Source organism: Aotus nancymaae, unplaced genomic scaffold, assembly GCF_030222135.1.
Source record: "Aotus nancymaae isolate 86718 unplaced genomic scaffold, 86718_ANA_hifiasm-v0.15.2.pri h1tg000027l, whole genome shotgun sequence".
In the NCBI taxonomy this organism is placed as follows: Eukaryota; Metazoa; Chordata; class Mammalia; order Primates; family Aotidae; genus Aotus; species Aotus nancymaae.
Window position 1 is genome coordinate 3,472,029 of NW_026988440.1, and position 26,711 is coordinate 3,498,739.

At 45.3% G+C, this 26,711-nt stretch overlaps 1 protein-coding gene and 2 pseudogenes across 3 annotated transcripts; all 3 read left to right on the forward strand.

Annotated features, from left to right (window-relative positions):
• Nucleotides 1-2,642: 2,642 nt before the first annotated feature.
• LOC135276623 (class I histocompatibility antigen, Gogo-A*0201 alpha chain-like) lies at nucleotides 2,643-11,212 on the forward strand. 3 transcript variants are annotated; one of them, XM_064380641.1, is made up of 6 exons: nucleotides 2,707-3,193; nucleotides 8,580-8,795; nucleotides 9,855-9,971; nucleotides 10,417-10,449; nucleotides 10,571-10,618; nucleotides 10,782-11,212. In XM_064380641.1, the coding sequence occupies exons 1-6, from the start codon at nucleotides 2,722-2,724 to the stop codon at nucleotides 10,784-10,786; spliced, it is 891 nt and encodes a 296-aa protein (XP_064236711.1). In that variant the 5' UTR covers nucleotides 2,707-2,721; the 3' UTR covers nucleotides 10,787-11,212. The 3 variants fall into 3 exon arrangements, with proteins under 3 accessions (XP_064236712.1, XP_064236713.1, XP_064236711.1); XM_064380642.1 differs by lacking the exons at nucleotides 9,855-9,971; nucleotides 10,417-10,449; nucleotides 10,571-10,618; nucleotides 10,782-11,212 and adding an exon at nucleotides 9,459-9,848 and having other exon boundaries at nucleotides 2,643-3,193; XM_064380643.1 differs by lacking the exons at nucleotides 10,417-10,449; nucleotides 10,571-10,618; nucleotides 10,782-11,212 and having other exon boundaries at nucleotides 2,644-3,193; nucleotides 8,580-8,785.
• Nucleotides 3,204-3,802, forward strand: LOC135276606 (class I histocompatibility antigen, Gogo-C*0203 alpha chain-like; annotated as a pseudogene).
• Nucleotides 3,831-4,898, forward strand: LOC135276607 (2-amino-3-ketobutyrate coenzyme A ligase, mitochondrial-like; annotated as a pseudogene).
• Nucleotides 11,213-26,711: the final 15,499 nt, after the last annotated feature.

Consider the following 26,711-nt stretch of genomic DNA (forward strand, 5'->3'; position numbering starts at 1 on the left):
TAACTATAAGATATTAAATATGTAACTTAGGTGTAAAATGTAAGAAGAATTTCCATGGCTGAAGAGGATGTATTTTGTTATTGTTCACAATGATCGCTTTACTTGAACTTCAATTTCCAACTGTGTCTCAATTAAACATAAAAGGAAGATCCAATCCTTGCTTGGCTGATTCTATGATACCCCCAACAAGCACCTCCTGGTCATTCACCTTCCCCCAGTTATTCAACCAACTCTAATGTCGGTGCTGCTGTGAAGGGATTCAGCAGATATAATTAAGGGCATCAATTAGTTGACTTTATGCTGTTTTTTTTCTGCGTGGACTGTCCTAATCAGGTGCGCCTAGGAAAGGACTGGGTCCTTCCTGAGCATAGAGATTCACAGTGTGAGAGGGATTCAGCATGAGGGGTTTCCTCCACTGCGGGCTTTGAAAATAAAGGGGCTGTGTGGGAAAGAATGCTGGTGGGCACCAGGAATTGAACACAGCCCTCCCTGTTCTCCACCTTGACAGCCAGCAAGAAACAGTGACCTCAGTCTTACAACTGCCAGAAACTGCATTCTGCCACCTCTGTATAAGCCTGAAGGAGGATTCAAAATGAAAACACAGCTTTGGGAAGTCCAGAACAGAGATTCCATCCACATCTTGCCCAGACTTCTGACTAAGGAAATATAAACAGCTCAATGGGTGTTGTTTGGCCAGGAATGGTAGTATGCGCCTGTGATCCTAACATTTGAGGAGCTGACATAGGAGGATCACTTGCAGCCAGGAGTTTGAGACCAGCCAGATAATGTAGTGAGACACTTGTCTCTACAATTTTTTTTTAATTATCTGGGCGTGGTGGCACTTGCCTGTTCTCCTAGCTGCTCTGAAGACTGAGACAGAAGGATCCCTTGAGCCCAGGAGTTTGAGGCTGCAGTGAGCCATGATCATGTGACTGCACTTCACCCTGGATGACAGAGGGAGACTCTGTCTCTAAAAATAAATAAATCAACAATAAATGATTGTTGTTGTTTAAAGCCAATGTTTGCAATAATTTACTACCCAGCCTTATAAAATTCATACACTGGCTCAACAGACTCATGGAATGAATTCATGAATTGAAAGACACATTAGTTACATAAAATCTGTCAACTTTCTCAGTGTTTTACATTTTGTAATTTTCTGTGGTCCATTTTAACACACTTATGTTTCAATCACTCAGTCAACAAAAATTAATTTAGTGCCTACACTGAACCAGGTATGCCCTAATATATTCTCGTGCTTTACATTCTAGAAGCTTCACAAGATGGAGGTGGAGCCACTGGAGTGTTTTCTGTGGAGAAATGACACACTCTGACTCACAGTAGCAGGACCACTGTGGAGAGAACAGTCACGTAGCAGGAAATGGGACAGTGCTAGAGCCAAAATTCAGGAGTGACGGGGTGGTGGGGAATAAAGGGAGAGGAGGGCCTTAGGGATGAGAGGGACGGAGGGAAGGGCTGGAGAAGCAGGAGGTGAGGAGGAGCAGAGGGAAAGAATTCGAAAGCAGCAGAATTCTCAGGTTTAAACAAATTGTTTTATAGATTTTTAATACACCCAAATACAGAGCTTCTCAGGGTGTTCTTTGCAGTTGGCCTTTGATACCTTATGTAGGTCTGCCTAAAAACTAATTGTTGCTTATGTTAACCAGGTTTAGAAAATACTAAGTGTTCCTATAAAATAAACACCCCACTTAGATGTGGTTACTTCCTAAAAACAGGCAGTGCACTGGTGAGGGGCATTGTGACTGCATTGAACACTTGCAACTGTGAGGTGAATGAAGTCTGTACTGGCTCCTGGTTGCAACATACAGTAACACAGTGTGCTACTTTGTATTCAGGAGATGCCCTGGACTCACACAGAAACTCAGGTCTATGCAGTGAAGCTAAATTTAAAATACAACAAGCGGGAGTCACAGATACATTGTCTGGGAAAGTGAAACAGGAGCTTTGTGAGTCCTGTTGTAATGCTTTTAGACACATTTATATATCAAGGGGCCAAAGTCACACTTTTTGCCAATTAGGTTCTCGATTATTCAGGAGTTATCAAGATTCTGCTACCCACTGTAGTTAATAAACAGAAAGGAAACTCGCCTCTATGCTCTCTCATGCTCTCAGGCAAAAATTCTTCAGATTTGAATAGCAACAACAAAAAACCCTGTCTCTACACCTCCGTTCCCAGGGCGAGCTCACTCTCTGGCACTAAGCTTCCTGGGGGTGAATTTTCTTCTAGAAGAGTCCAGGGGGACAGGTAAGGAGTTGGAGGCAGGAAGTCCAGTTCAGGGACCGGGATGCAGGAATGACAAGTGAAGGGAGAGGGACGGGGCCCATGCTGAGGATTTCTCTCCGGTTTCTCAGCAGCTCCTGGGCCAAGACTCAGAGAGACATTGAGACAGGGCGCTTGGCACAGGAGGAGCGGGGTCAGGACGAAGTCCCAGGTCCCCAGGCGTGGCTCTCAGGGTCTCAGGCACGGAAGATGGTGTTTGGATTGCGGAGGCGCAGCTTTGGGGATTCCCCATCTCCGCAGAGTTTCTCTTCCTCTCCCAACCTGTCTCGGGTCCTTTTTCCTGGCTACTCAGGACGCAGACCCAGTTCTCACTCCCATTGGGTGCCGGCTTTCTAGAGAATCCAATCAGCGTCGCCGCGGTCCCGGCTATAAAGTCCCCAGTCACCCACCCGGACTCAGAGTCTCCCCAGAGGCCGAGGATGGCGGTCATGGCGCCCCGAACCCTCCTCCTGCTGCTCTTGGGGGCCCTGTTCCTGACCGAGACCTGGGCGGGTGAGTGCGGGGTCGGGACGGAAACAGCCTCTGCGGTAGGAGCGAGGGGCCCGCCCGGCGGGGACGCAGGACCCAGGGAGCCGCGCCGGGAGGAGGGTCGGGCGGGTCTCAGCTCCTCCTCGCCCCCAGGCTCCCACTCCATGAGGTATTTCTACACCTCCGTGTCCCGGCCCGGCCGCAGGGAGCCCCGCTTCATCTTTGTGGGCTATGTGGACGACACGCAGTTCGTGCGGTTCGACAGCGACGCTGCGAATCCAAGAGAGGAGCCGCGGGCGCCGTGGATGGAGAAGGAGGGGCCGGAGTATTGGGACCAGAGCACACGGATCCACAAGACCACCGCACAGGCTGACCGAGTGAGCCTGCGGACCCTGCGCGGCTACTACAACCAGAGCGAGGCCGGTGAGTGACCCCGGCCCGGGGCGCAGGTTACGACCCCTCCACATCCCGCACGGACGGCCCGTGTCGCCCCGAGTCTCCGGGTCCGAGATCCACCCGGAGGCTGCCGGACCTGCCCAGACCCTTGACCAGGGAGAAACTCGGTCGCCTTTACTCGGTTTCATTTTCAGTTTAGGCCAAAATCCCCGCAGGTTGGGCGGGAGAGGGGCTCGGTGGGCGCGGCTGACCGCGGGGGCGGGGCCAGGGTCTCACACCTTCCAGACGATGTATGGCTGCGACCTGGGGTCGGACGGTCGCCTCCTCCGCGGGTATCGCCAGTACGCCTACGACGGCAAGGACTACATCGTCCTGAACGAGGACCTGCGCTCCTGGACGGCCGCGGACGTGGCGGCTCAGATCACCCAGCGCAAGTGGGAGGAGGCCAATGTGGCTGAGCAGCGGAGAGACTACCTGGAGGGCATGTGCGTGGAGTGGCTCCGCAGACACCTGGAGAACGGGAAGGAGACGCTGCAGCACGCAGGTACCAGGGGCCAGCGGGAACCTCCCTGATCACCTGCAGACCTCCCAGGCTGGCCTTGTTTACGCTGGGGCCCGGCCCCCGGCCACGTGACCAGGCTGCGTCCGCGGTGCGCAAGGCTCGCTCGCTGGCTGGAGCGCTCGAGCGAGGTAGAAGCGATGTGGGCTGGAAACGTCTGGCGCGCCTCGCTTTCCGGAGTTCCCTGCGGACGCCGCGCGCAGTCAGCGCTGGCTCAGCTGCGCGGCATTCTGGAGGGGGAGCTGGAAGGGATCCGCGAAGCTGGCACCTGGAAGAGTGAGAGGGTCATCACGTCCCGTCAGGGGCCGCACATCCACGTGGACGGCGTCTCCGGAGGAATCCTTAACTTCTGTGCCAACAACTATCTGGGCCTGAGCAGCCACCCCGAGGTGATCCAGGCAGGTCTGCAGGCTCTGGAGGAGTTTGGGGCTGGCCTTAGCTCTGTCCGCTTCATCTGTGGAACCCAGAGCATCCACAAGAATCTAGAAGCAAAAATAGCCTGTTTCCACCAGCGAGAGGATGCCATCCTCTATCCCAGCTGTTTTGATGCCAACGCCGGCCTCTTTGAGGCCCTGCTGACCCCTGAGGATGCGGTCCTGTCGGACGAGCTGAACCATGCCTCCATCATCGACGGCATCCACCTGTGCAAGGCCCACAAGTACCGCTATGGCCACCTGGACATGGCTGACCTAGAAGCCAAGCTTCAGGAGGCCCAGAAGCATCGGCTGCGCCTGGTGGCCACTGATGGAGCCTTTTCCATGGATGGCGACATCGCACCCCTGCAGGAGATCTGCCACCTCGCCTCTAGATATGGTGCCCTGGTCTTTGTGGATGAATGCCATGCCACTGGCTTCCTGGGGCCCACAGGACGGGGCACAGATGAGCTGCTGGGTGTGATGGACCAGGTCACCATCATCAACTCCATGCTGGGGAAGGCCCTGGGTGGAGCATCAGGGGGCTACACGACAGGGCCTGGGTCTCTGGTGTCCCTGCTAGCGGTTCCGTAGTAAGATGGAAGCTGCTGGCTTCACTATCTCAGGGGCCAGTCACCCCATCTGCCCTGTGATGCTGGGTGATGCCCGGCTGGCCTCTCGCATGGCAGATGACATGCTGAAGAAAGGTATCTTTGTCATCGGGTTCAGCTACCCCGTGGTCCCCAAGGGCAAACCCTGAGGCCGTGCAGGGAGTGATGGGTTGGGGGCTCTACAGGGAGTGATGGGTTGGGGGCTCTTTTTTTTTTTTTTGTAGTGTAGCTTGGTTTTATTTATGTCCACAAATATTTCAAAAAAATTACAAAATACTCAAATGGAGAGAACACAGAAGTCACAATTTCTGGGTGTCTACTCTGTTTACACTGTGTTATCTCATGGCAAACTACTCATATATACATTTAGCTTCAAGATATATAGAAACGTAGCAAATCCGAATGTGCACTCTGGCTCTGCCGCAGTGGAGTGAAGCTCAGCCTCGACGACACTCAACAAGATACGGGGACACACAGAGGAGCCAACCAAACCCCAAACAAAGGGAGGGAAGTCCAGAGGAAGCCGAGTGGCCGGGCTTCAAAGACACAGGGCCTCCTAGAGAAACTGCAGTTGATCTGGTGAGGGTTTTGGGTCGAGGGTTTTTAAATGGAAGAATCTCAGTGCTTCACCTTGGGATATGGGGAGAAACGCAGACCTAAGAAGAGAACGCCTTCGGACAGCTTTCAAGTACAGACCTCAAGTACTCCACTCTTTCTCTTCTTTGGAAAAACGGATGACAGAGGAGGAGACAAAGAAGGTTTAACTGAATGGTAGATGTGCTCCATCAAAAAGCAAGCAAGAAAACCCAAAAGGAGAGAAGGTGAGGGCATGGATGCAGAAGCCTGGGAGCCCAGCAGGAAGAGGCCCCAGTGGGAGCCTCCAACAAGCCTGTCGCGAGGCCCTGTCCCACCCCACAAGGAAATAAATGCCTCCAAGCCAATGCGGCCTGAAGTCCGATGACAAAAGGTCAATGTGAGCTTGCCTCCCTGCTAAGGAACTAAAGTTAAGGCAGAGATGGAATGAGAGAAAAATGAAAAGAAGAAAAATAAACTATAAACATTTTCAACAGATAAAATAATCCTTTCCCAACTGAAACCAAACATGGTTTCTAAGAGAAACTGGAAATGCCCTTATATGACTCCAGAACCTGAATTTGATCTAATACCTGCTGGTTTCTAGATCAAACTATCAACCTCTCTTCCTGCTTCCTCTGCGGCATGGGTCCTAGATGGACTTTGTGTCTGCTGACCTAGTGTGGTCTCTCTGTCCTACAATTCTTGGGATGGGACCAGCACAAACAATGGCAGAAGAGCCGTCAAATGTCTGATATGAGAGGATGGGAAAAGGCCACGTCCTGGCAGGAAGCAGGGCTGACAGAGGGCAGACACCCCAAAACACCCCACCGTTGGCCTCGAAGAAAGCGCACTACGGCTGTGACCTGGAGAGGAGGGCAGGCTCTCTCCAGGACGGTTCTGCTCGGAGGGGCCTGGCCTTCTAAGCAGCTGTCCCCCAGGCGGAAGCCTGCTTTCTGACCTCACATTTGTGGAAGGGACTCCAGTTCCCCACTTCCAGGATGAAGAGTGGGACTCCAATGGTTTGCCAGTGCGACGTGGGTCACCACGCAGACCTACTCCTGGGGGAAAATGCAGGCCACCCCCAACACCTGTCTAACTCCAGGGTCTCCCTCGCTCAAAAGCAGCCTTGGTCTGTGGCAAGAATGGGCCATCCTCACCACAAGATCCAGATGACAATGCGCATGAAAGGGCAGCCTTCCAACAGATCCCTTTGGCAGGCATATGTCCTGGGCTGCTCGTGTGCCAAGTTATTTGTATGGAATCATTTTCTTGAATTTCTTAGATTATGAAATTTTCAGAGTATTTGAAAAGGCATTCATCCAGAGCAATCAAGTATGTGTACATAGAAATCCAGAAGGAAATCTACAACGGACACAGGACCATGTGCTTTCCATCCCGTGGAAACAGAACAGTGACACGGGAAACAGAAAGCGAGCATTCACTGCCTGCACTCCCTGTGCAAACTGGAAGAGGTCTGATGGACAGATGTCTGCACGGCCGGCAGAGCACAGCCTAGGAGCAGACAGACGTGAAACACAAGGGGGAAAAATTCGCCCCCGCCAGCCCTGGATGCTTACTGCTGTGACCAGGCCTCGGCCAAGCCTCTGCCCATGGGCAACGCCCCTTTGCTCCCTTTAATTAAAGGGATAATTATATATAACTTTTTATTAAAAAATCAACTCTGTTGAAACCCCGTCTCTATTAAAAATACAAAAAATTAGCTGGGCATGGTGGCGCGTGCCTGTAATCCCAGCTACTCAGGAGGCTGAGGCAGGAGAATTGCCTGAACCCAGGAGGCGGAGGTTGCGGTGAGCCGAGATCGCGCCATTGCACTCCAGCCTGGGTATCAAGAGCGAAACTCCGTCTCAAAAAAAAAAAAAAAAAAAAAAAAAAAAATCAACTCTGTATTCTGTCAATAGTTGGTAGGAATTCACAATTAGTGACATGGCTGGAAAAAATAGATCACAATAGTAGTTTATGGAAGAAAAAAAAGGCTGTTCTAAAATTATTTATTTACAGATGTAAAAAGCCATGCTGCAGAACTTTCTCAAATTATGAAGATTTCCTACAATGTATTAAAATAAAAGATTTTTTTAAAAATTATAGCTCTTGGATTCCAAATTCATATGCCGCCTATCTGCAAAGCTTGCGGGTTCTGGACACTCGTCACGGAGTGTGTCTGCGAGCGCACAGTGACTTGGAAACTCCAGTGTTGGTCTTCCAGATGCAAAACCGTTTTGTAGTAGCAAGCTGGCTTCACTTCCTTCAACAGAAAAATCACAAACCAGCATACAGTACCAAGAATATCAACAGAAATATCCTCGATCTCAAATATGAAGATGAGATAGTTTTTGGGGACACAGAAGTGAAAAAAAAATTTGAACAGACAGTGAAATAATCAGACTTTTACATTTACAACCCTCCTCTCCCCATTCTACCAGGCACCAGTTGCACAACAGTTTTCCACCGACTTATGGTTTCTACATTGGAAAAAATGAGATTAAAATGACAACCAGTTTCTCACCATCTTGGGTAACCTGGCAGGAGAGCTAATCACTGCTTTAACCCACAAGAATAGAGTTACTGTAACTCTAGTCCATATCATAAAAACAAAGATGGCACATATTGTATAAAGACATGAAAAATTCAAAAAGAAGAATCAAATATAACTTCTAGAGATTAAAACTGCACTGAGGTAAAAAAAAAAAACTTTTTTTTTTTTTTTTTTTTTTTACTTGGTAAAGTCCTCAAAGTAGATTTTATTTATACATTTCTTCAAATGATTGTGGTATTTTTAAAAATCTCTCCCAAATTTGACGATATAGGGACAGTGGTGAGAACAAGGTATCCTTAAAGAAAACAATTATGGATTGGTGCTTTCCTAGCTCACTGAGCTAACACCCAGAAGCCAGTTTTTCTATAATCCTAAAGAATCTTAAATGTGGGTTTGTTTGAATTGGCCTTCTGAGAACTGTTCAAATAAAAGGAAATTTATATGGAAAAGAGATCAGTTTCCAAAATGTGCTATCTTTGAAAATAAGTCTTCAGACATGTATGTCCAAAAAGATCTGCAAAGCTTGGTACAGTGTTAATGTATAAAGAGAATCAATAACCCCCATGGATTTTAAAACCCAAAATAATCTATGAAATACTTTAAATGACATGGCATTAGCAACATTCTTTAAAGCATTTCATTTAAAATAAATCTGGTAAGACTGTTCTCACCCTTCTGAAAAGAACGGTCCGTGTTCTAGGTGGCCAAAGGAGGGAGCCTGGACAGATTTCCAGATCCGGTAGTTGGTGCTCTTGGAATCGAGACGCACCCAGCATAGCAGCGGCGTGCAGCGTCCGGACGTCTTCCACCTGCAGGAAGAACTGGGCTGAGACTTCAGGACTGAGCAGGACAAACCCGGATAGAGGGAGATACAAATGTTCCGTAAACCTCAACCCTCAGCTCTCAGTAGGTTTTGGTAAATACTGAAGTCATAGCAAATGTTCTGAAAACCTCAGCCCTCAGCCTGAGTGCCCTGAGCGGTCATCTCAGCCCCAGGATTCACAGCAGAGTGCCCAGCCTGGAGGGAGAGGCTGAAAGGCAGAACAGGAGGGGAGGAAAATGGGACCAACACTAGAATATCACCCTCCCTCCGGTCCTAAGGGACACGAATCCTCCTGGGTTTCCAGATTCTGTACCAGAGAGTGACTCTCAGGGCCTGCCCTGTTCTCTGATACAATTAAGAGTTGCAGTCTCTGAGGGAAAGGAGGGCAAGTCAATCCCTGGAATACTGATCAGGGGTTCCCTGTGACCCCCACAGCAGCGTTGGGCACCAGGATTTTTCCTCTCCTGCCTTGTCCTCTGCCTCACACTCAATGTATGTGGGAGTCTGACTCCAGATCCTCTGAGTCCCTTGGCCTCCACTCAGATCAGGGCCAGAAGTCCCGGATCCCCCCTGAGACTAGAACTTTCCAAGGAACAGGACATTATCCCAGGTGCCTGTGTCCAGGCTGGTGTCTGTATTCTGTGCTCCCTTCCTTACCCCAGGTGTCCTGTCCATTCTCAGGATGGTCACATGGGAGCTGCTGAGGTGTCCCATGAGAGATGCAAGATGTCTGAATTTTCTGACTCTTCCCTTCAGAGCCCCCCAAGACACACGTGACCCACCATCCCATCTCTGACTGTGAGGCCACCCTGAGGTGCTGGGCTCTGGGCTTCTACCCTGCGGCGATCACACTGACCTGGCAGCAGGATGGGGAGGACCAGACCTAGGATATGGAGCTGGTAGAGACCAGGCCCTCGGGGAATGGAACCTTCCAGAAGTGGGCGGCTGTGGTGGTGCCTTCTGGAGAGGAGCAGAGATACACATGCCATGTGCAGCACGAGGGGCTGCCTGAGCCCCTCACTCTGAGATGGGGTAAGGAGGGAATGGGGTGTCATGTCTCTTAGAGAAAGTAAGAACCCTTCTGCAGCCCTTCAACAGGATCAGGGCTGTGGCCTGGGGTTCAAGGCTCCTCACCTCCCCCTCCTTTCCCAGAGCCATCTTCCCAGCCCACCATCCCCATCGTGGGCATCGTTGCTGGCCTGGCTGTCCTTGGAACTGTATTCATTGGAGCTGTGGTCGCTGCTGTGATGTGGTGGAAGAAGAACTCAGGTGAGGAAGGGGTGAGGAGTGGAGTCTGAGATTTCTTGTCCCACTGAGGGTTCCAAGCCCCAGGTAGAAGTGTGCCCTGCCTGGTTACTGGGGAGCAGCATCCACGCTCATGAGCCTACCCAGCCTGGGCCCTGTGTGCCAGCACTTACTCTTGTGTAAAGCACCTGTGACAATGAAGGACAGATGTATCACCTTGATGACTGTGGTGATGGTGACCTGATCCCAGCAGTCACACGTCATAAGGGAAGGTCCCTGCTGAGGACAGTCCTTAGGGGGGCAGTTGGTCCAGGACCCACACCTGCTTTCCTTGTTTTTCCTGATCCTTCCCTGAGTCTTTATTCACACATTTCTGGAAACTTCTCTGGGATCCAAGACTAGGAGATCCTCTAGGACCTCATGGCCCTGCCACCTTTCTGACCCCTCACAGGACATTTTCTTCCCACAGATAAAAAAGGAGGAAGCTACTCTCAGGCTGCAAGTAAGTATGAAGGATCCCCTGAGATCATTGAGATATTGTGGTCGGGAGCCCATGGGGAGCTCGCCCAGCTAATAGCATTTCCTATAGGCTCTGACCAGGTTCTGTTTTTGTTCTACCTCAGGCAGTGACAGTTCCCAGGGCTCTGATGTGTCTCTCACGGCTTCTAAAGGTGAGATCCTGGCAGGGGGGTGGGGGAGGCTGATGTGTGTGGGTTGTTGGGGGGAACAGTTGGCACAGCTGTGTTACCGGGTTTCTTTGACTTTGATGTATTGAGCTGGTGATGGATTGTTTAAAACATGACTGATATTTATTTGTTCATGAATTTTTTATAGTGTGAGACAGCTGCCTTGTGTGGGACTGAGAGGCACTATTTATCCACACCTTCCATTTGTAACTTCAGAACCCTGACTTCTCTTACCGCAAAGGCATCTGAATGTGTCTGTGTCCCTATAGGCATAGTGTGAGGAGGTCGGGAGACCAGCCCAGCCCCGTGTCCACCATGACCCCTTCCCCACGCTGACCTGCATTCCTTCCCTGATCACCTTTCCTGTTCCAGAGACGTGGGGCTGGGATGTCTCCATCTCTGTCTCAACTTCATAGTGCACTGAGCTGCAACTTCTTACTTTCCCTATTAAAATTAGAATCTGAATAAAATTTACTTTTTGAAATTATGTCTATGAGAGATTGATGGGTTAATTAAAAGAGAAGATTCCTGAAATCTGAGACACAAAATAAATGGAAGACCTGAGAACCTTCCACAGTCCACGTGTTTCTTGTGCTGATTTGTTGCAGGGGAGGGAGTAGACGGGGCTGTGCCCAGGGGGTGCTCAGGCCACAGTTAGCTTTAAGTGGTCACTGCTCAGCTGGGTCATCTTTGCAGCTCCGTTGTCCTTAGCCCTTCAGTAGACCCATGCTTGTCCCACCACAACCTGTGATCACAGGGACATGGATGTCACCTATGGTGGTCTCCACAGATAAAAGTTCTTGTGGTATCAGGAGACAAATATTCAGACCCCTGTCCCTCTCGCCCTCCTTCCAGGTGTCTTCCTGGACTGTATTTTCCATCTTTCCTCCAACATTCTTAGAGCAGATTCTGATACTTGCAGAGAGGAGGGCTCCCGTAGTTTCTCATCGTAAGTAACTTTCTCTTGGAACTCCTTCTGCTCTCTCTCCTACTCTTCTTCTTGCCCTGATTTTTAGTAATCCAAGTGCTGCCTCCAATCCAAACTCATGGATTTATAAAGCTGAGTCTAACTTATATTCATATGTGGTTGAAAAATTGGAGCCATAAGCCTAGGGTTATCTTTCCTGAAGAGAAAAGTATGATTGTGTGCTGCAGCGTGCAGGAGGGTTGGTGTGGGAGGAGGGAGGGAGGGAGGACACAGAAGCAACCCTGGTGAGAAAAGCTCTGGCAGCACTGATGTCAGTGTGAGATGATGTTGCTCTTGAGCTGCCACAAAACAGCATTTGGCCTGAGGCTACATTAATAAAGATATTGCCTTTAGAATAGGGAGGTGCCCTACAGTGATCATTCATTCAACTGACATTTGTTGTCTGCTAGGTATATGACTGCTTTTGCATTTATAAAATGTCATTAAAGTAAAAATAGAAAAGTTTTCAGCCTTCCAGTGTATACATTCTAGATGCAAGCTTGTCCAACCTGTGGCTCATAGGCTGCTTGTGGCCCAGAACAGCTTTGAATGTGAGGATGTTTTTGCTAATCTGTGGTGGCAGGTATCATAAAAATGATGCATGTACTTTTTTTTTTCTTTTTTTTGATTTTTTTTTCTGCTCATCAGCTGTCATTACTGTATTTTATGTGTGGCTCAAGACAATTCTTCTTCTTCCCATGTGGTCCAGGGAAGCCAAAAGATTGGACACCTCTGTAGGCAGATGACAGACGTAGTATAAACAGAGTAAGAGCAGCAAGTGCTGTGGGGCAGGTGATCCAGAGTGTGGGCTGTGGGGACAGGGAGGTGGCTGTTTCACTGGGTGGTCAGCATGGGCCTCGTTGCAAATGTGACCTTCGAGTAAAGGTTTGAGGGATGTGAGGAGCTGTCCCCAAGGATGACTGGGAAAGCTCTTTTCAGGCAGAAACCTTCAGTGCAGATGCACTAGGGCAGGAAAGTGTCTGTGTTACTGGAAAGAGGAAGAGGCCAGAAGGGCTGGACAGAGAGAAACTGAAATGAGGTCAGAGGTGTGGCCAGATCAGTTAGGCCTGGAGGGTGTGGGAAAGGTTTTGACATCTTCTATGAATGACATGGAGAGTTAGAGGACAGTTTTGAAAAAGGGACATGGTAGGACTTATCCTTTGAAAGCTTCTCTCTGGCTGCTGTGCTGAGAACAGAATTGAGAGGTGGGGGACAACTGAGGCAGTAGGGAATCCGTGGGGAAGGAGTGCAGTATTCCAGGATGGAGATGCTGGTTACCTTGACTGGGGTGTGAGCAGGGGAAATGGTGGGAAGTGATGGGATTCTGGATGAATTTGAAGATGGATTTCACAGCACTTGCTAATGGATTCCATCTGTGGTGTGAGAAAGAAAATCAAGGACACCCACAGTGTTGGACTGAGTGAGTAGAAGGGTGGAACTGCTGTCAGTGGAGACGGGGAGACTCTGGCAGGAGCATACGGAGGAGAGGGCGTCGCAGGCATTCAGTGGAGGAGACATCTACGAGGAGTGCAGGTGAGGGACCCGGATGCCTCTGCAGCTACAGCTTCACCATCCAGTTACTCTCCTGCTTCCACCCCCTGCATCTCAGAGCCAGAGCACTGATTCCCCCCTGGGCTGTCTGCACAGGTAGGTGAAAGTCAGGGAAGTTATGGTTTGCTGTTGTTTATAATAAGTCACGGATTATTGTGCTTTCTCAAATAAATAGATAATACGAGAAGTTGTAACTAGAACACTTATTCAGAAGACTGCAATAATGCAAACTTTTTTATTCATCTAAAGATGGCAACAGAAGAAAAATAGTTGAGCCAAAAAGACGTAATATTAGAAGGCAGCAAATGACAATGTACAGACTTAAACCCAATGAGGTCAACAATGACATTAAACATAATGGACTCACACACTCCAATGACAAGACAAATAGTGCAGAGGGGGAAAAGTATGTCAATATATAAATAACTGTAGGCTGTTTACAAAAGCCATAACTTCAGTAGAAGGTACAGAAAAGCTGAAGTAAAAGGCTGGAAAAGAAATACCAGACACACATTCATGAAAACCACACAGAGATGCCATTTAGAAAAATTACAGGACATGAATCTCATGAGACACGGAGTCCATGTAGACAGCTCACAATGTCTTTACTTTTTTCACAAACAGGGTCTGTTGCCCAGGCTGAAATGTATTGGTGATATCACACCTCACTGTAACCTCAAGCTCCTGGGCTCAAGCAATTCTCTTGCCTCAGCCTCCCAAGTAGCTAGGACTGCAGGTGTGAGCCCCCACACAGCTGGCTATAATGTCTAATTTTCTCATCTGATGTGGTGTGATCAAGGAAGCAATATTATACCATGTATATGACTTGTAGTAAGAATACAACAAATATCAGGGGAATGAAGAAATAAAACCACTTAGTAGTTCAAGCCATGTCCACATTTACATTTGACAGATGAGGAGCAACATCTCAAAGAAGTAAACCAAAATAAATTGATTTTCATCATCCAGAGCAGAATCGATAACACATTCCCTGTGCTAAAGGAATCAGAGCTCTACTGAGGTCAGAGCAGATATCATAAATTGCTACTAGAATTGGAACTAATACATTTCAAGATTTACTAAACAAAGGATGTGCAAGGAATAACTGAATGCAGAGATAAAGGAAGAAAATGGACTTGTTTAAAAGATGGACAGAATCCTTTTAAAGCGGCCTTATGTGGACCAAAGCATAAGGCCCACAGATCATGTCATTGGTGAGATGAAGTGTCAGGTGGGAAAGCGCCTGACTAAATGCAGATTCCAGACCCAAAGGAGACCTATAAATCCTGGGATACTTTCAGTTGTCATATGGGGATTGGTGGGAAGGGGTGGGTGGGGTGCTCCTGACAAACCTCCCACAGTGCACAGGACAGCCCACGCCACAAGGGACTCTGTCCCGAATTGTTAGTAGTGCTGCTGTTGAGAAACTCTCCCCAGAGTTAAGTGCTGTAATGTCCTCACCATTTCACAGATGAAGAAACTGAGGCACCAGGAGAGAAAGTGTCAGTAGGACCAGAGCTGCAGGTTGAATCCAGGCCACCTGGCTTCAGGGTCTTGGCTCCCTGGTTAAGTCAGGGACTCGGGAGCCAACCACGAACAATCCCAGCTGCGCGGTTCCTTCATGGTCTGTGCGCGCCCCCTGGTGGTGGCACTGAGCCTGTGACTAAACAAGGCTTGAGGGAAAAGGGAAAAACAGGTTTGGGTAGGGGGATACTCCTTCAGGCTCTCCAGATTTCAAGCCATGACTTACACTGAGAAAAAATAATGTCCACTTTAATTATTTCTCCAACCCTGCTTCTCCCAGTCCCGGCCGGTTTGCTCCTTTGACTCCATCAACATCGTCACCTGCCAGACACCCACCACCCACCACGTGAGGACTCGAAAGGCCCCAGGACTAAAGGACAAGACTACCTTCCATCCCAGCCATCCCTCCCCTCCCAGAGCTCTAGCTCCATGCCTCTAGTGCTTAGGCTCTTCACCTGGAGCCCAGGAACCCACTCTCCCATGACACTGCATGCAGAAGTGATGTTATGTGCACATGTGACTTCCTCTCAGGACATTGAATATTAATATTAATCAGATCAGAAGGGACCCGAGACACCACTCTTCCCCAAACAGCTTGTGATCCTCTGAATTAAGGAAAGTGTAGAGATCGAGGGAGGCCCTAACTCCAAATCTACCACTTCTAGTGAAGTTCTGAAAAGAAGTGCCAAGTACTCAACCTGCTCTGGGGATACAGCAGGAAAGCAGAGTGTTCATGGATTTCAAATTCCAGCAAAGAAATACCATTCTGGACAGATCAATGAGACACAAAATTAACAAGGATATCCAGGACTTGAACTCAGAGCTGGAACAAGCAAACCTAATAGACATTTACAGAACTCTCCATCCCAAATTCACAGAACATACATTCTTCTCAGCACCACATCACACCTACTCTAAAATTGACCACATAATTGGAAGTAAATCACTCCTCAGCAAATGCAAAAGAACAGAAACCATAACAAACAGTCTCTCAGACCACAGTGCAATCAAGTTAGAACTCAGAATTCAGAAACCAACCCAGAACCGCACAGCTTCATGGAAAATGAACAACTTTCTCCTGAATGTTGACTGGATAAACAATGAAATGAAGGAAGAAATAAAGATGTTCTTCGAAACCAACGAGAACGAAGACACCACATACCAGAATCTCTGGGACACATTTAAAGCAGTCTCTAGAGGAAAATATATAGCAATAAGTGCCCACATGAGAAGAAAGGAGAGATCTAAAATTGACACCCTATCATCAAAATTGAAAGAGCTAGAGGAGCAAGATCAAAAACACTCAAAATCTAGCAGAAGACAAGAAATAACTAAGATTAAAGCAGAACTGAAGGAGATAGAGACATGAAAGACCCCACAAAAAATCAATAAATCCAAGAGCTGGTTTTTTGAAAAGATCAACAAAATAGACCACTAGCCAGATTAATAAAAAAGAAAAGAGAGAATAACCAAATAGATGCAATAAAAAATGATAAAGGGGATATCACCACAGATTCCATGGAAATTCAAACCATCATCAGAGATTATTACAAACAACTCTATGCACATAAACTAGAAAACCTGGAAGAAATGGATAAATTCCTGGACAGTTGCCTCCTCCCAAGCCTAAACCAGGAAGAAGTCGAAACCCTGAATAGACCAATAACAAGGTCTGAAGTCGAGGCAGCAATTAAGAGCCTACCACCCAAAAAAAGCACAGGTCCAGATGGGTTCACAGCCGAATTCTACCAGACATACAAAGAGGAACTGGTACCATTCCTTCTGAAAGTATTCCAAATAATCCAAAAAGAGGGAATCCTTCCCAAATCATTTTATGAGACCAACAACCTGATACCAAAACCCGGCAGAGACTCAACAAGAAAAGAAAACTACAGGCCAATATCCATGATGAACATAGATGCAAAAATCTTCAATAAAATACTGGCAAGCTGATTACAACAGCACATCAAAAAGTTTATCCACCATGATAAAGTAGGATTCATCCCGGGGATGCAAGGCTGGTTCAATATATGCAAGTCTATAAATATAATTCACCACATAAACAGAACCAAAGACAAAAACCACATGATTATTTCAATAGATGCAGAGAAGGCCTTCAACAAAATTCAACAGTGCTTTATGCTAAAAACTCTCAATAAACTAGCTATCAACGGAACGTATCTCAAAATAATAAAAGCTATTTACGACTAACCAAGAGCCAATATCATACTGAATGGGCAAAAACTGGAAGCATTCCCTTTGAAATCTGGCACTAGACAAGGATGCCCTCTCTCACCACTCCTATTCAATATAGTACTGGAAGTTCTAGCCAGAGCAATCAGGCAAGAAAAAGAAATAAAGGGTATTCAATTAGGTAAGGAGAAAGTCAAATTGTCTCTATTTGCAGACGACATGATTGTATATCTAGAAGACCCCATCATCTCAGCCCAAAATCTCCTGAAACGGATAAGCAACTTCAGCAAAGTCTCAGGATACAAAATCAATGTGCAGAAATCACAAGCATTCCTATACACCAATAACAGACTTAAAGAGAGCCAAATCAAGTACCAACTGCCATTCACAATTGCTACAAAGAGAATAAAATACCTAGGAATACAACTAACAAGGAACGTAAAGGACCTCTTCAAGGAGAACTACAAACCACTGCTCAACGAAATAAGAGAGGACACAAACAGATGGAGAAACATTCCATGTTCATGGTTAGGAAGAATCGATATCGTGAAAATGGCCATACCATCCAAAGTAATTTACAGATTCAATGCTATCCCCATCAAGCTACCAATGACCTTCTTCACAGAACTGGAAAAAACCACCTTAAAATTCATGTGGAACCAAAAGAGAGCCCGCATATCCAAGTCAATTCTAAGCAAAAAGAACAAAGTGGGAGGCATCACACTACCGGACATCAAACTATACTACAAGGCTACAGTAATCAAAACAGCATGCTACTGGTACCAAAACAGAGATATAGACCAATGGAACAGAACAGAGGCCTAGGAGGCAACACAACATATCTACAACTATCCGATCTTTGACAAACCTGATAAAAACAAGCAATGGGGAAAGGATTCCCTGTTTAATAAGTGGTGTTGGGAAAACTGGCTAGCCATATGCAGAAAGCAGAAACTCGACCCCTTCCTGACACCTTACACTAAAATTAACTCCAGATGGATTAAAGACTTAAACATAAGATCTAACACCATAAAAACCCTAGAAGGAAACCTAGGCAAAACCATTCACGACATAGGCACAGGCAAGGACTTTATGACCAAAACACCAAAAGCATTGGCAACAAAAGCCAAAATAGACAAATTGGACCTAATCAAACTCCACAGCTTCTGCACGGCAAAAGAAACAGTCAATATAGTGAATTGGCAACCAACAGAATGGGAAAAAATTTTTGCAGCCTACCCATCTGACAAAGGGCTGATATCCAGAATTTACAATAAACTAAAACAGATTTACAAGAAAAAAACAAACAAGCCCATTCAAAAATGGGCGAAGGATATGAACAGATACTTTACAAAAGAAGACATACATGAGGCCAACAAGCATATGAAAAAATGCTCATCATCACTGGTCATTAGAGAAATGCAAATCAAAACTACATTGAGATACCATCTCACACCAGTTAGAATGGCGATCATTAAAAAATCTGGAGACAACAGATTCTGGAGAGGATGTGGAGGAATAGGAACACTTTTACACTGTTGGTGGGAGTGTAAATTAGTTCAACCATTGTGGAAGAACAGTGTGGTAATTCCTCAAGGACCTAGAAATAGAAATTCCATTTGACCCAGCAATCCCATTACTGGGTACATATCCAAAGGATTATAAATCGTTCTACTATAAGGACACATGCACACGAATGTTCATTGCAGCACAGTTTACAATAGCAAAGACCTGGAACCAACCCAAATGCCCATCGATGATAGACTGGACAGGAAAAATGTGGCACATATACACCATGAAATATTATGCAGCCATAAAAAACGATGAGTTCGCGTCCTTTGTAGGGACGTGGATGAACCTGGAGGCCATCATTCTCAGCAAACTGACACAAGAACACAAAATCAAACATTGCATGTTCTCACTCATTGGTGGGTGTTGAACAATGGGAACACATAGAGACAGGGAATGGAGCACTATACACTGGGGTCTGTTGGGGGGGAGTGGGGGGGACAGCGTGGGGTGGGGAGTTGGGGAGAGAGAGCATGGGGAGAAATGCTACATATAGGTGAAGGGGAGGAAGGCAGCAAATCACACTGCCATGTATGCACCTATGCAACAATCTTGCATGTTTTTCACATGTACCCCAAAACCTAAAATGCAATAAATAAAAAAAAAAGAAATACGATTCTGGCAAAATATCGAAGTCACTTTTCTAAGCCCCAGGCAGCAACTCAAAAAAACAATATCAAAAAAGCAAAATCTTGGCCCAGGTGAAATCATTGAAGCTATAAAAGTTTGTGAGACCTGTAGCTAGAGAGAAGGGCTGCAATTCAATTTAGGGCTGCAGCAGAAACCCTACATCATATCGGGATTTACATGAAGCTTCCCTGAAGGGACCGTCTCCATCCTGCAGTGCAGAGTGAGGCCATTTCTGTGTAAAAAGATAGACTCTCCTTGGATTCCTGATGTTGCCACTTACTACTCACTCTTCGACTTTGTAGATGCCAACTTCACATTCAACTTCTCTCAGTTAATTTATTTACTCTGTGGAAGCAGAGAATTTGAACTTGTTTCTGAAGCAGAAAACCAGGGACTGGTTATGTGAGTTATCACCCCACCCTGTGGCTCTCTTATGTAATAAGCATAAGAGATTGTGGGCCAACAGAATTTGTAGCAAGGTAAACATAAACCCTCCGTTTCAGCCTATATTTCAGCTTGTCTGGTGATGTTCCAGTCTTGCTCCAGTCTTAACATTTTAAAATTTATAATTTTACTTGAATTTGATTTTATAAGAAGTCATATGTATTCATTTCTATTGTATTGGCCAGTGAAAGCCTTCTCAAAACAACTGTGCATGTGCTCCCATGTGTTAGGGCTCGCTGCATCTTACAAATGTGTCAGCCCCACTCAACACATGGTGCACCAACAAATGGTGCTGGAAGCCTGGAAATCCCCATGCAGAAGAACGATGCTGGACAAAATTCACACCCTCCCATTACACCCTTTCCAAAAATTAAGTCAGAATGACTCAAAGAACTAACCTTAAGAGTTGAGCCTGTAAACCCTTGAAAAAATACTGAGGAAAATCTCATGGACATAAGAATTGGTAGTGGTTTCTTGGCTGGTGACCAAAAGCACAAGTAATATAAGAAAAATGACAAAGTAGACTGCATCAAAATTTAAAACTTTTTTGCATCAAAGGACACTATGAAGAGTCAAAAGAAAATGCACAGAATGGGAGGAAATATTTGCCAATCATATATCTGATAAAGAAATAATATCCAGAATACGTAAAGCACAATTCAGTAACAGCAAAACAATCTCATTCAAAAATGTGTAAAAGAGATTAATAGACCATTCTCCAAAGAAGCTATACTGTAAGGACATAAAAATAAGGAATGCCAATAAGGACATAAAAGTATGCTAAGCTTCACTAGGCCAAGTGTTGGTGAAGATATGGAGACATTGGAACACTTGTGCACTGCTGGTGAGAGTGAACAGTGGTGCAGCCACCATGGAAACAGTATAGTGGTTCCTCAAGAAAGTCAAAATAGAATCACTCTATGAGCCAACAACTCCACTTGTGGGCATATACCCAGAAGAACTGAAAGCGGGAACTCACACAGACATTTGTACCCTCAGGCCCACAGCAGCACTGTTCCCAATAGCCAAAAGGTGAAAGCAACCAAGTGTCCATCAGCGGATGAACAAACCCTGGTGCACATGTGCATGGAATATTATTCAGCCTTAAAAGTTAATCAAATGCTAAATGGATGAACCTTGAATACTCTGTAGTTGAAATAAGCTAGAAATAAAAAACAAATGTGATATTTTACTTATATGAGGTAGGTAGAATAAGCAAATTCATAGAAACAGAAAGTAGACTAGAGGTTACTAGAGGCTGGGGGTAGGGAGGACGGGCAGTTATGGTTGAATGGGAACAGTTTCTGTTTGGGATGATGAAAATGTTCTGGAAATGGATTTTGGTGCTGGTTACACAACACTGTAAATGTACTTAATGCCACCAAGTTGTACACTGAAAAAATGGTTAAAAGGTAAATTATATGGAATGTATATTTTATCACAATTAGAAAATATATATCAACACTAAATCCAATCACAGCTCTCATGGAGATTTTTTATACTGGTGTTTCAACAAGCACATTGCACTGTGGAGGGGTGTCCTTGGAGTTCTTATGCCACCATGGCCTTTGGTGTCACTTCTCAGCCACTTTTGAATTGTGTTTATGCACCACAATTCCTCATCTGCTAAGTACTTTCAGGAAAGTTATTCACATGGTAAAAATTCATCAGCACCTAACTTAATCTTGGTGCTGTACTCTATGAAGTTGATCTCATAAAAAAGAATCAGACTTCATCGGACCTCGTGGCTGGCACAGGAGCGGTGTTGGAAGCTGGGTAAGGAAGTTATAGCACAACATATTAAAATATTTTATATTATTTTACTTTTTTCCTTTGAATGCTGCATGATATTTTATAATGACTGTACTGACTTACACATACCAATGATTACAAATTACAATTTCTGCTTTCTTTCTTTCTTTCTTTCTTTCTTTCTTTCTTTCTTTCTTTCTTTCTTTTTCTTTGACAGAGTCTCACTCTGTTGCCCAGACTGCAGTGCAGTGGTGCCATTTCAGCTCACTGCAACCTCTGCCTCCAGGGTTCAAGAGATTCTCCTACCTCAACCTCCTAAGTAGCTAGGATTGCAGGTGCGCGCTACCATTCCCGGTTAATTTTTGTACTTTTAGTAGAGACGGTGTTTCACCACCCTGGCCAGGATGGCCTCAAACTCCTGACCTATTTGTGGAATGCCTCACACATTTACTCACTTTCTGATGTGTAGGAATTTAACTAGACTAATGTTAAATCTCATTTGACCACTATATACATTGTGGAATCCAAAATAACGGCCTCACAAATATGTCCAAGCCCTAAGCCTCATAACCTGTACATATGTTACCTTACACACAAAAGAGATTTGCTGATATGATTAAGAGCATGGACCTTTAGATGGAGGATTATCTTGGATTTTCTAGGTGGGCCCAATTTAATCACGTGAATTCTTATAAATAGAAATGACTGAAGAAATTTGTGTCAAATGAAATGTTGAATTTCTTTTGTAGTAATTTTTCCATCTACTAAAATATGACCATCTCTGTTTTTTAATTTTTTAAGTGGTAAAATGCATTGAAAGATTTAAAGTTTATATATTATTTGATTGAGTCTACTAATATTTTACTTGGCATACATGAGCATACTTATAAAACTGGGTATGTTTGAATGGAAATCGGATATTACAATTGTTTTAACTTCTTTACTTGTAATAAATCTTTCTGTTGACATAATTTTTTCAGTTTCAAGACTATTTAAATCTCCGCTATATCTGCAGTGGTATATTTGTCTGTTATAACACTCTCTTGTTCTTAATTAACGCTGCCTGTTTTATTTCTTTGTACTATGAAGAGCTGCTTTTGGCAGGCTGGGTTCTCAATGGTCACAGCTGCCAAGTCAGCCTTGGTGAGTGGTGACTCAATTGCTGTGGCCATGCAGTGTCCATCTCAGCCACCACGGCCACTTTGTGCCAGGACTCTATGGGCAAGCCCTGTGAAGCTGAGTGGCATCATCCATCAAGCCATCTTGCCCACCCAATTACAGGGAGCCACAGCCCCTTGGAGTCGCTCTGCTGGGCATCCACGTGAACCACTATCATCACACACTCTGCCCATAGCAAGAGGCCTATGCACACCTGTCTACACTACCCCCTAGTTTTTCATCTTTATTTTTCCCGAGTTCCTGACTGGCAAGCCAACCCATGAGCAACTGCCCATGATTCACTCACTCATGCACCACAGGGGCATCACTTCACACCCTCCACCTGCTGTGCGCCTGGTTGGGTTTTGATTCCTAGTACCTGACTCAGCAGCCAGTAGCAAAGCTATTCTGGTTTCAGCTCCCAAGCCGACTGCTCTTGGTGTAGGTTCTCCTCTTTATATGGAGTCACAGTCATTTATTTCCTGGGATTTTCAATAATTGCACTTTGTTCAATGCAGCATTTCTAAGGACTTCCAGTGAGAAAAATTCTATATTTGCTTAGAAAGAATTGTTTGAAAACATCAGAAATGTATACTGGAATGAAGGACGGCATGCATGGAGAAAGATGGACAGGGCATGAGTGGGCAGTGGATTTTCACAAAGTGAATAGTTGAGTAAACAACACGCACATCAAGGTACAGCATTTCCAGTCTCCAGAAAACACCCTTCGGTTTTACTTAATCATAAATCACCCTCCCTGATGCTAGAGCAGCCACTGCCTTCACTTCTAACGCCACAGATAGGATGTGTCAGTTCTGAATACAGTCACCCTCATGTCTCTGGTCTTGCTCTGTGTGGTCGTAGCCTAGTCACTCCCATGGCAGTCAGGTGCTCCACTTCACAATAGCTCACTCTTCTTGTCTCTCTATGGTTGACAAACGTGTGTTATGTCCAGATTTTACAAACTGTGCTGCTATAAATAATATTTTCACATATTTTGACACACAAGTGCATGCATTTCTATAGGTATATAACCAAGAGTGTAATTGCTGGGTCATGGGTGAGTGAATGCTTGGTTTAGTCTCTCAAAACACAAGTGTCAATGGAATAGACAAATAAAGACAAGGGTAAATCTCTTATAATAGAAATTATTCCACTAATACATGAAAATAAATGAAAGACTAAGACTGTAACCCTTTTGCAATCCACAATCAACTAACAGATTTTGCCACTGAACAGCAATGACAATTAACATCAGAAGAAAAGAAATAACCAGTATTAAATTATTCTTGTTGATGAAAAATACAATTCAGAACTGTGAATCCTGAAAATCTGAGACAGATCTCAGTTAATTTAGAAAGTTTATTTTGCCAAGGTTGAGGATACATGCCCATGACACAGCCTCAGGAGGTCCTTGTGACATGTGCCCAAGGTGGTCAGAGCACAACTTGGTTGTATACATTTTAGGGAGACATGAGACATTGATCAACATATGTAAGATGAACATTGATTCATTCAGGAAAGGCAGGAAACTCGAAGCAAGGAGGGGCTTCCAGGTCACAGGTAGATAAGTGACAAATGGTTGCGTTCTTTTGAGTTTCTGATTAGCCTCTCCAAAGGAGGCAATGAGACATTCATTTATCTCAGTGAGCAGAGGGGTGACTTTGAATAGAATGGGAGGCAGGTTTGCCCTAAACAGTTCCCTGCTTGACTTTCCCTCTTAGCTTAGTGAGTTTGGGGACTCAAGATTTATTTTCCTTCTGCAGTACCAACAATACTAAAAGAAAAAAACCTGATTATACACAAACCTTTATACCAAACTATGAATTTATAGAAAATACAGGTAATAGAGACCCATAGTAAATCACGTCATGGCGTGCAATCCACAAAAGGCAAACAATAGGAACCCTTTCAATACAATATAAATTTCAAGGAGAAACCTATAGTGAGAACAAAAAATATATTTTTAAAAGTAAACCAAAACTGTAATTTTGGATGAAGAAAACATAAAATAGAACAAAGAGGTGATGAACATAAAAGCCAGGATGTGATTTATTTTTATTTGAAAAAGGGAAGAGTTTATTATTGAACTGGGGCAATTGATGGGACTTCTAGGTCAGCTGACAAATTTCTCTCTCTCTCTCTCTCTGATCTCAAGATGACCTTTGATTAAAGGTCATCATTTTACGACCTTTTTCTTTTATGTTACCTGTGTTTTATTTTATGACAAAAAGGCTAATGCAGAATAAAATAAGTTATAGGGCGTGTTCCTGTTCTGCACAAAGCCTCCTCCCCACCCTCCTCTCTGAACACTGAGCACCCAGAACAACCGGCAGCCAAAGGACCCCTGGCAGGGCTCCCTCATTTCTGAGTGTGCATCTAGATCAACATCGCTGGGGGCAACGTCCACGGTCTATTCCTTGAGGCCTCTATGAACCTAACAGGACACAGCTGCGGGGAAGCCTGGCCTCAGTCTGCAGGTTTTGGTTATTAGAATAGAGGGAGCAGGTCCTTACTTCTCCACAGGCACAGTTACAATCAGAACCTCTTCTCTGCATGGGAGTGAAGCTTGGTCCGTCCCCTGAACACAGTGACAGGGATCTCTCCAGAGGTGGAGATGACACCATTCCTTTTCTAACATGGTCTAATCTCATGCTTGTTCTGCTTTAAAGGAAAATTGACCCACGCTCGTGTCCAGTGAAGAAATCTCAGGCGCACAGGAGAGACAGGTGGATTTCAGGGCTGTGCTCGATCTAGGAAAGGAAGAGCACAGACCACCAGGTGGCGCCGTTGCACTGCTTCTGCTCCCAGGAGATGGCCACTGGGGCTGCGCTTGAAGGTGGGGAGGATGTCATAGCTCAAGGCACAGGTTCCAGGGGAAAATCCTCCTGCCCAGCCCATCTGGCCCTCTCTTAATCAACTCTAGTGAAAACTGTCTCCTCCTGACCCCGCTGGATGGTGCTTTTTGACACAAGGAGGAGGATGCGATTGCTAAGGTCACCATGTCCTGGTTCATTGTGTGGCCAGTAAAGTGAAATCTAAATACACACTTAATAAAAAATAAATTAATCCATAATCAGCCATTGTTTATAATGTACTGATATCACTGAGCCAGTGTTTATAATGTACTGACACATTCCAAATGTGGGCACAGCTGCAGACATGCCTTGTCTCTTGGGTCAGGACACGGGGCAGAGTGAAATAGGAAGAAACCCCAGTCACTGCAGAAAGGGCCCGCATGGAAGAAGTCTGGCAGGGAGGCCAGCTGTCCCAAGGTCACCATATTTAGGGATGACTCCCCCTTTCTGGGCAACATTTTTTAAAATTCTTTTTGCTCACAGTAGTTCTGGAATTGCAGGATGCTGAGACCCAGCACTGATCAGTTACACTGTCTCTTCCTTCATCATTAAACGCTGTGCCAAACAGCAACTTCATACATTTCTATCCTCTTCCAGGAGAGAATCAAAACAATAATGGACACACAGAAACATGCGAACATACATTAAATATGTGCTGTCAGAAGTAGCTACTAAGTATTAATTACACCAAAATGAGGAAGAGTGTGAAAAAGAAAAACACTGAATACCTATATTCATAGCAGCATTATTCACCATAGCCAAGAAAAGAAAGGAAACACAGCACCTATCGACACGTGAGTAGATTAAGAAAATGTGGTCTATGTAGACAGTAGAATATTATTCACCCATAAAGAGCAGGAAACTCTGTTATATGTTGCAACATGGATCAACCTGGAGAACATTGCTAGTGAAATAAGCCAATCACAAAGACATTCCAATACTGCGCAATTCCAGTTAAACAAGCCATCTAAACTCTTAGAACCTGAAATTAGAGCAGTGTTGCCAGGGGTTGGGTTGAGGGGATTCATGAGAAGTTTTTGGGTATAGAGTTTCAGTTTTGAAAGATGAAAAGTTCTAGAGATCTGCTGCATAACAATGTGCTTACAGTTAATATTATAGCACTGTATACCTAAACATGGTTACGATGCCAAATTTTATATAATATGATTTATGGCACAGTGAAAAAATAATTAGCTCTATTACAAATTTAGGAAAAAAGCAAATAAATTCACTAAAAATTTATTAGTATGTACTTATTATGAAAAAGAGATACAGAAAACTGTGAGACACAAAGAGAGATCCTTGCTACCCCAGTTGTCATCCACGAACCAGCAGAATCAGCACCTCATGAAACCAGACAGAAAGGCTCACAGGCCCAGCCGTGACATCGTGAATCAGTCTGGATTTGGCAGGACCCCAGATGTCTCCACTG